At 46.5% G+C, this 9303-nt stretch overlaps 1 protein-coding gene across 2 annotated transcripts; it reads right to left on the reverse strand.

The window, feature by feature from the left end:
- Positions 1-553: 553 nt before the first annotated feature.
- CD8B (CD8 subunit beta) lies at positions 554-7578 on the reverse strand. 2 transcript variants are annotated; one of them, XM_059845409.1, is made up of 6 exons: positions 7359-7578; positions 6924-7239; positions 4186-4536; positions 2089-2178; positions 1393-1482; positions 554-1278 (listed from the first exon to the last, which is right to left on the reverse strand). In XM_059845409.1, the coding sequence occupies exons 2-6, from the start codon at positions 6967-6969 to the stop codon at positions 1238-1240; spliced, it is 618 nt and encodes a 205-aa protein (XP_059701392.1). In that variant the 5' UTR covers positions 6970-7239; positions 7359-7578; the 3' UTR covers positions 554-1237. The 2 variants fall into 2 exon arrangements, with proteins under 2 accessions (XP_059701392.1, XP_059701391.1); XM_059845408.1 differs by having other exon boundaries at positions 6924-7578.
- Positions 7579-9303: the final 1725 nt, after the last annotated feature.

Below are 9303 nucleotides of genomic sequence, written 5' to 3' on the forward strand. Positions count from 1 at the left end.
GCTGGGCTCAGGGCCAGCCCCTGGGGCCTCTGTTTGCTCTCAGAGGTGGTGTTGACCTTCAGGCTGTGCCAAGTGTTTGGCCTTGTGTGCATGGCTTTGTCTGGTTTTCCTCTCCCACTGCTGGCTGTTTGCAGTCTCCCATGGGAGAAGACACCCTCCCAGATCTGCTCACCCCTGGAGATTTTGCAGTGCTTTAACTCTTTCTTGGTTGGAGACCTTGGTTCCTGCTTGCCACACAAGCATGTGGACAGAAGACACCAGCCTGCAGAGCAAAATAACTGAGTGATATTTTCACTTTTGGTATTGAATAAACCTCACAGGGTCTTTACAAGTTGCCTCTGCCCCATCCCTGCTGGTTGCTGTCAAAATTACCAGATTTTTATCAATCAGTGTTAACAGAAGCTAAAAAAGCACCTTTGTGCTGTCCCACAGATGGACACAAGGAGAGCCAAGGAGCTCCTTCCCAGCTTTCCAGCCCATCTGAGGCCCTTTGGTATTGGGGATATTTTCACCCCTGCTGAAGGGAGAGAATGATGCATCTGACTCCATCTCATCAGAAGGTTAATTAATTACTTTATTACACTATATTATTCTGTATTATATTACATTATATTACATTAATCTAAACTGAATCTGCCAAGCACTCAACTCTGCACCCAACTGCTCTGACTCTCGTGACTGTCAGTGACAGTCCCCACACCCACTTGGCCCTGACAGGCCAAGGAAACAAAACTCCATCACTCTGGGTAAACAATCTCCATTTTGCATTCTACTTTGGCACAACACAGGCACAGCAAATAAGATAAGAATTGTGTTTTCTTCTCTGATGTTCAGAGAATGTGAATCCCAGAAATATTCTCGGGAAGAATTGTGCCTTGCTTTTCTCTCTGAAGAGAAATGTGGTGACACTTTGGTACCAGCCCCTTTCCCCCTGTGCAGAGCCAGCTGTGGCATTTGCCCTGCTCAGTGTCCTTTGGGGAGTGCTCAGGATGCTGCAGATTCCAGCTTGGTCCTTTTGCCAGCTGTGTCCAGGAGAATGCTGAAGTCATGCAGGACAGAAATGTCTCTTTTGTGGTACGAGCCCACGTCTGTCCTCTGCCAGGTCCTTCCTGGGTCATGTCCAGGCAGTGCTCAGACTCCTACAGAGGAGGGTCCGTGGATTCTCCCTGCCTGTCTGAGGCAGTGGGGCAGTGGGATTTACTGGGATTTACTGAGGTTTATTGGGAAATACTGGGATTTACTGCCTGTGGATGCGAAGCCACAGCCTCCGCCGCAGACCTGGGAAGAGACAAAAGACAGTGTCCATCAGTCCTGGGACCCCCTCCTGGCTCTCCATGCCCTCCTGGGCTGTGCCAGGGCCTGACCCCCTCGGGATGCTGGCAGGAAACTCACGGTGCAGGCGGTAGGCAGTGGGAACCAGGCTCAGCAGGAGCAGCAGGACACCAGCAGCCAGTGGGATCCAGACCAGGGGACTGCAGGGACCTGGGGAGAGGACAGGACTCAGCACCTGGCACCACCCTGCCCCAGCAGCTTTGGGGATGGGGAAGGGAGAAAAGCAAGGCAGGCCCTCAGAGGGGTGGTGAGGATGTGACCACCAGCCTGGGGTAGCCTTTGAAGGATGCACTACAGAGCCACAGAACCACAGAATGGGTGGAGTTGGAAGAGGCCACAGTGGGTCACCTGGGCCAACCTCCCTGCTCAAGCAGGGTCATCCCAGAGCACAAGGCACAGGATTGTGTCCAGGAGGCTTTTGGAGATTCTTGATAAGAGAGACTCCACAACCTCTCTGGGCAGCTTGTTCTGGTGCTCAGACCCCCTCACAGTGAAAAAGGCACTGCAGGGAACTCAGCTCTGAGGTCATGAGACCCTAAACTGAAATCCATCCTGCCCCTAAACCAGGGGATATCCCAGGGAATCCCTGCTACAGGCAGGAGTCTATCCAGAGCAGGGTGTCCATCTGCACCCAGACACCCACTCCTGCAGGGTGACCCTGTGGTGGCCCCCACCCCAGGACAAACCCCAGCTGAGCCCTGAGGACCCCAAGAGCTCAGCAAAGCCCTTTTTCCAGGAGCTGAGGCAGTGCCATACCTTCCCTGCTGGCAGCTTTCCTTTTGGTTGTCCGTGGCAGAGGCTTTTTGGACACTGGTGTCTGTGTGGTCTTTGGAGGCAAAGCATCAACTGGGGGTAAGGAGAAAAAGAGATTGGAGAGCGTGGCAGGGTGCAGAGAAATCTCCAACAGCAGCCAAGAGGGGCTGGAAAGTTTGTGCCTTGGAACAAGCCCCAGACAGTGACCCCTGCAAAGGGTTGTGTCACTCAGAGAGGGCTGAGCCTGACCTGAGCCTCTCAGGGCTCACAGAAGTTACCAAGAGCTTTTAAAAGTGTTAATAAAATAATGTACCAGGTAAAGAAGGTTAATGCAGGGAAAACTCCCAAACTTGCTTCGATGACATTTGCTGCCAAGCATTATCTCACCAGAATTGCACAAAACCATGGGTAGCAGATTTCAGCAGCACTGGAATGTTTGAAGGGATCCCTGGATTTTTTCCTTACTCACATTGCTCTAGTCTTTGCTCAACATTTGATTTTTTCTTTTCCTGATAAAATGAGGGTAGGATTTATTATGGTGTATCTAAATCACAATGGAACACATTTGTTTCTGAATAAAGTTGGCCAGGAAAATATGCCAGTAATGTCATTAAATTGCTGCATGTCTGACTGCTCAAACCATATTTATTCAAAATTTTAGGTGATTGAGAACTATTTTTTTTTCTGTTCCTATCCAGGATGTAAATTCCTACAGAAACTACCATTCTTTTACATGAAAAGATGAGACATCAGGGTTCTGGGATTTATCTGGACAACTTCTCCCTCAAATTATAATAGACTTAGGGAAAAGAAACTTAAAGACAATTTGTTTTATCACGAGAACTAAAAGGAAAAAAAAATAAAATATCCAGCAAATCCTGAGTCTTCCCAGAGCACCTGCTGCTGTTTACTTTTTAATTGGTGTCCTTGATCAAGCTGCATTTCAAGCCTGTTTTTCATGCTTTGCACAGAGATATGTGCCCAGCTGTTAAAAAACAATTCTCCTTTATCTTAAACCAGCTTTTCTCTGAGCCTGCAAGAATCCAAAAGGGATTTCTCATCCAGTTCAAGCTACAGAGTGTATTTACAAAAAAACCCAGAAAAACTGGGACACTGGGTCTGCTTTAGAGCCAGAAGTGGCATTTTGGTTAAATAAGTTATTTGTATCTTAGTTAAATAAGTTATTTGTCTCCCTGAAAGTCTGCACAAATAGAGGCTGAATCCCACTTCAAATACTTTAGTTTTTCTGCATCAACTACTGCTCTGTGGTCAGAAGGAAAATGGGCTGAAAAGAGCTTCTGTATGACCCAGATGTCTGTAAAGCCTCTCTCCCCCCATGGCTCCTGCAGAAATCTGCTATTCCTGTTTGGATCTCCCCAGGGACAGTGGGCTGTGAGCTTTCAGGAATAAATCCCATTTCACTACATTTTTTTTTTTGGAGGGTGGTCTTGAAAGCTGCCATCAGATCCACCCCAGAGATTTCAGGAGTGATGCTTTCTGGCCTTGATGCTGCTCTTGTCACTTGGAGTGAGGGTAAGGAGGAATTTTGGCATGGAAGGACCTGTGAGCTGAGCGGGGCACACATCCAGCTTGAGGAATAAATCCCACTTCAGCATTTTTTTTTGGAGGGTGATCTTGAAAGCTGCCATCAGATCCACCCCAGAGATTTCAGGGGTGATGCTTTCTGGCCTTGATGCTGCTCTTGTCACTTGGAGTGAGGGTAAGGAAGAATTATGGGATGTGAGCTGAGCAGGGCACACATCCAGCCTCTCATCCAGAGCACAGCAGGGAATGAGAAAAACACAGGGCATGGCAGTACCAGGTCCTCCCATGGAAATCCTAGAGCACTAGGAGCAATGCTGTGCTCAAGGCACACCCACAGCAGAACAACTGCTGATGGCAGAAGGACTATCACATTAAGCTGTCCTAAATTTTAGTGATTTCCTGTATTTTCTGCCTAGTCTGGTCTCAGAGAAAAAACCCAGAGCCCCAGCCTTGCAACCCAAAATTGGCAAGAATCTACCCAAACGAATCACCCCTTTCCCAGCCTCATCACAGCCTACTGGTGGCACATTTTGGAAGCCCAAGGGTGCTGCTTACCCACTGTGAGCTGTGTCCCTCTGCCCAGGAGGAGCTGGGAGGACTGGGACACGGAGCAGTAATAGATGCCGCTGTCTGAGGGATGCAGGTGGCTGATGTGCAGGCTGTAGGAGCTTTGGGACCTCGCCTCATGGACACTAAACTTGTCCTGCCTCACATTTGGGCCATATGTGGCTCTGCCCATTGGGCTGGAGAACAACAAGAATTCAAAATGTTGCCTCAGCTGGCTCCAGCGGTACCAGTACACCCCGGCATGCTCCGTCTTCAGCTCACAGGGGATTTCAGTTTTATTGCTAGTTTGGCTTAGAATATGCCCTGGAGTTTGGGTTAAGAGTAGAGTCGCATAAAAACCTATGGAAAAAGAGAAATGCACAGTTATTATTTTAATTTCATTGTTTTTCTTTCGTGCAAAGTACAGATTTTCTTTATGGGCTTAATAAAATCACAGTAGACACACAGACCAGGGGGGTCACATGAGAGAGAAACAGGAGCATTTTTATCAGGATGCTCCCATATTCCCTCTGAGGCCTTTTTGGGTTCCCCTGCTGCTGTTTTGGCCAAATTATACAGGCAGACTTTTCTCTGTAAACACTCATCTAGGAAGGAGGCTCTCTGACAGGGAGAGGGATGGAGGGCTGGTTTTGGGGCTGTATGTGCAGGGAAGAGCATCCCTGCCTGCTCCTGTGAATGCCCCTCTCCTGCCCTCCTTACCTTTCTCATTTTTCAGACATTTCACCCCTTTTTCAAAAAATTTTAGTGCCTCTTAACTGATTTGCCAAATTTTTCTTCTGACAGATACAACACCGATAAACATTTCAGGGGCAGAAGAAGAGTCCAAAAAACATGCAAAACATGTCAAAACGAGCCAATTTGATATTAGTTTTCAGACAATAATATTTTTCAAAGGAATTTTGAGACATGGGGAAGGAGAGGGAGTGAGGGGCAGCGGTGGGGTTCAAAGCTTTGGTTTGGCATCACATCTCCCTGTTTGGGCTTTGCAGCTTTTGTGGAAATTATCTGAGTCTCGTTTGGCCCAGGCAGATGTGAGGGGTGTCTGTGAGAGCGAGGATGTGTCCTTGTGGAAAGGATAACAGGTAACTTGTGATCCTTGCTGTTCAGCAAACAGTCCTGCAAAGCTGCAGATACTCTGAGCCCAAGTGAAAAACAGCCCTCTGGAGATAAGGACACTCCTGCTTCCCCCATCTCTTTCCCAGGGGTGTTTTAAAGCTGTGCAAAAAGCTCAATAATACATGTTTCTTGTCTTTTTTTTTTTACTTTAAAATGTTCCTTTTTCTCCAAAATCCTGAAGCTGCTTACAGCAGTTTTTACAGCCTCATGCAGCCCTGTTAACCCAGTGCTGAGGGGATGGGTTGGCACAACCCAAGAGCATCTAAAGGCATTAAAGTGGCACAAGGTCCTGATGTCTCCCATGTTCCCAGTGGGACAGGCAGAGGAGAGGGCTCTGGTGACTGACAGGGGTCCAGAGCCTTCCTCTGTCCCCACTCCAGTGACCCCATTGCTGCCAGTGCTGCAGAACACTAACATTGCAATGCCAAAAGTTCAGGGTTGCACAGCAGCTACAGCATTTCACCACATCCTCTGGCTCTGTGACAACATTAATGCCTCTTTTTATAAAAATGCATAATTTTTAGGCTTTAGAGAGGTTTAAATTAATCTCTCAGATTAAAGAGAATTAAATTTAAGGTTTAAATTCTCTCAGATTTTGCCCTGGCAAATCCCTGTGTGGTTTTTTAGGAGATGAAATGTGTGTGGCCATGGCATATAGGGGCTTCAGGGTCTTCTTGAGTGCCCTGAGGTCTGGCTCTGCTGGGCATGGGAAACATAACTCTCCCTGAAAATCTTATCCTTGACCTGTTGGAGACACTGCTAGATAAGTCAGAAAAGATAAGAAGAGATTCTGGAAGATCTCAGCTCAGTGCCAGTGGTCAAGCCAGGAGTGAGCTGGGATGGAGACAGAGAAGAAAACATCCTCAGCCATATCTTCAACCCCAAAACCTCTCTGTTCCCTTTCCTGGTGAATATTCAGGGGGACCATGGGGAATCACAGTGCTTGGCCAGACCAGCCTGCAGCAACTTTAAAATTACCCCTTTTCCTTTAGCATGGGCAAAGCAAACTCCCATTTATTGTGGTTTTCTCAGTGGGCTCCCCACCTCACAGATCTATAGGATATCAGAACCTGTAAGGCAGAATGGTTTTACAGCACACCAATTCCAGCTGTGCCCCTTGGGAAGTACTCAGTCTTTAGATGATTTAGAAAATTTGGGATGTTTGTTATTGTGTTACACAGGCAGTGGAGAGAGAGAGGAGCTATTTTAACTTCTCCATTAGCAGCTTCCTACAGCCCATCTGCACTGAGGAGTAAAAACTCTGTGGTGTCTATACCACTATGTATGGAAATATGAACAGAAAATAGAATAGAATAGAATAGAATAGAATAGAATAGAATAGAATAGAATAGAATAGAATAGAATAGACTATTTCAGTTGGAAGGGACCCACAGCAACCAACTGGTCCCACCTTCTGACCAGTTCAGGGCTGACCAAAACCTAGAGCATGTAATGAATAGCATGACCCAAAATTATTTGAAATAGGTAATAATAGCCTGTAGATCTATATTGTGATGGTATATTTAATCTTCCATCATCCAGCTGCTGGAATGTGGTGGAGGAGCAGGATTTTAGGTGCCCTCAGCCCTTAAGAGATGTGTCCCTCTTACCTGGGATCTGGAGGCAGATGCAGAGATGGAGCCATGGCCGGGCCATGGTGGCAGACTCGGTGACAGAGGGGTTTTGTGCCAGCTCCCCCTTTCCACTCGCTGTCACCTCTGGGTGGCAGGGCTGGCTTCACCTCAGGAAGTCCTTGCCCCTCTCTGTGCAGATCTCCCACCAGCAGCTGCCAAAGAGCCTCTGCCACAGCAGCACCTGGGGCCTCAGCCCAGCAGCTTCTTCTGTGCCGAGCCCCAAACCCAAGAGTCCGTCAGGGCTGCAGCTCTTTGCTCTCCTCCAGCACTTCACAGGATACCCTTAAATCCCCTTTGGAAAAATAAAACCAAGAAAACTCACTGATTTTTAATTTCTTCCGATTTCTTCATATTTCACCACTTACTTATTCCTCCTTATTTTAATCTACTTCTCTCCTATCAAAAACTTACAAATGTAGGACCATGGCCTTAAAGATAAAAGAAGGAAAGCATGAATTTTGGCTGGTTTTCTCCCTGCTGAAATAAAAAAGCCTTCAAGACAAGGAAAAGATGCAGTTTGATCTGTGGAGTTGTTTTCTTCAGCAGAATTTATAGCAGGTATTTTTCTCTGAAAATGCTGAACACCAGACCAACCCAACATAAAGCAGAGATGTGAAGCATCACAGAAAGCTTTGAAATCAGAGCAAGAAACCCCAAACAAATTTGTGGCTGAAAAACCACAAAAATGAGGAAATTCTGCTGGGGCTTTCCACCTCAGAGCATGTGCTGCTTTGGTAGCTGTGACAGCATGCAGCTCATAGGCAGAAATATTTAAATGATAAAGTATCAGAATGACTTTGAAATATCTGGGAGCAAGAGGTTTGAAGCACTTGGGGTTTAGGATTCAAAGACAAGTACATGAGGGGAAATTACAGAGATGAACTAGTGTCAGCAGACTTCAATATTTTCCTGTTTGGGAAAAAAAATAGAAATTATTTTTGTATTTATTTGCTGTCCTCTTGGCAGACAAGTGAGATTCAGTTTTTTTTTATGTCCCTCTCATGCAGATATTTGTGGTCCTTACAATGCCCCAGCATCTCCCCAGAAAAGGAAATCTCACATGGGGGCACTGAGAAACCTCCCCCAGGGTTGAGCTGGCAGATGAACAGGAAAATCAATATTGCATCTTGTACACTGTGAGCTTTTGGTCTGTTTTATACCAGATTTTTCCGTGCTGCTGTAACACATCCTCTCCCCATTTCTGTTTAAATTAATTTCCTGCTCGAAGCGGGTTGCTAGCTGCAAAACCCTTGCCACAAAACACTCATCTGCTAAACTTTAGGGTGGGCTGAATTGCTCCTTAACTCTTTCCTGGCAGGAAAAGGCAATTTTAGAGTTTTCAAACCCATTTCAGTGCTTTTAAGCTCCTGTTTCCAGAGCTGAGCCCTTGATGTGGGTTGCAGCAACACTTGTCTCTGCTGTCCTCACCTTCTGCTCATCTGTCCCCTTTTGTTTCACATCACCCCGAGATTGGGCCCTCCCTAGAATTGAGGTGAAACACTTCTTTTTATTGAGGTAGGGGGCAGGGAGTGCCTGTTATGAGAAATGCCACTGCAAGTGAATTTTCCCTTCATCCCTGTGGTGAAGTCTGTGAACTGAGCCCAAAACCCCCAGGTGCTGCAATGGCTAAATCCCTCTTTTCCCACTGCTGCTGTCACCTGGAGCAACTTCTGGCTTCCTGGCCAGGATAAGAATTTTTCCCAGAGGTGGCTTTTGCCATTATTACAACCTTGGATAGGGAGGGTCTTACACTGGGATGACTCTCCAGGACATTATAGCAACTGTCGAGAAAGCACAAGAAATATATGAAATGTAAAAGCATAATGTACTGGAACATAGATTAAATGTAATTTTAAAAAAATTGCTGTTTATACTCAGTGAAGCTGTTTACCAGTGGCCAACTGTTCTCAGGACTGGCTGCTGCTCCTACAAGAAAACATTTTGGAGGAGGGAAATCTGAAATCTTTGTCTGGTAGCAAAGCTCTGACAAAAATCAAAGTGCTGTGTGAACGTGCAGGAGACAGCTGCTGTTTGTAACATCCCCACATTGTTTGGGGCTGCTGTCCTGGGAAGAAAATGGGAGGAAAGAAGGGTGTAAGTCGATTTTATCTGTTCACACAAGCAAGATTTGTTGGTGACCTTGCTGAGGAATAGCAGCTCCTAATCATGAATGTTTGGCTCACGTCTGGGCTGTGCTGGGGGGAAATTGGTGAATTTTGGTGTATTTGTACTATGTAGTTGCACAATTTCCAGGGGAAATTTTATTCTTTTTCTGAAATTAAAGACAACCATCCCTGTCCCCAGCCCAGCTAAGTTCCCTGTGAACTCATCCTAGTGGGAAACAGGCCCTCTTTTT

This window comes from Haemorhous mexicanus, chromosome 4 (assembly GCF_027477595.1).
Source record: "Haemorhous mexicanus isolate bHaeMex1 chromosome 4, bHaeMex1.pri, whole genome shotgun sequence".
Lineage (NCBI taxonomy): Eukaryota > Metazoa > Chordata > Aves > Passeriformes > Fringillidae > Haemorhous > Haemorhous mexicanus.

Bases quoted from the DNA above. Each gene is read 5' to 3' on its own strand.
- CD8B (XM_059845409.1), bottom strand. From the start codon at position 6,969: ATGGCCCGGCCATGGCTCCATCTCTGCATCTGCCTCCAGATCCCAG. The intron at 4,537-6,923 runs GTAAGAGGGACA...CTTTTTCCATAG, and splicing joins CATCTGCCTCCAGATCCCAG to GTTTTTATGCGACTCTACTC. The intron at 1,483-2,088 runs GTATGGCACTGC...TCCTCTCCCCAG, and splicing joins GAAAGCTGCCAGCAGGGAAG to GTCCCTGCAGTCCCCTGGTC.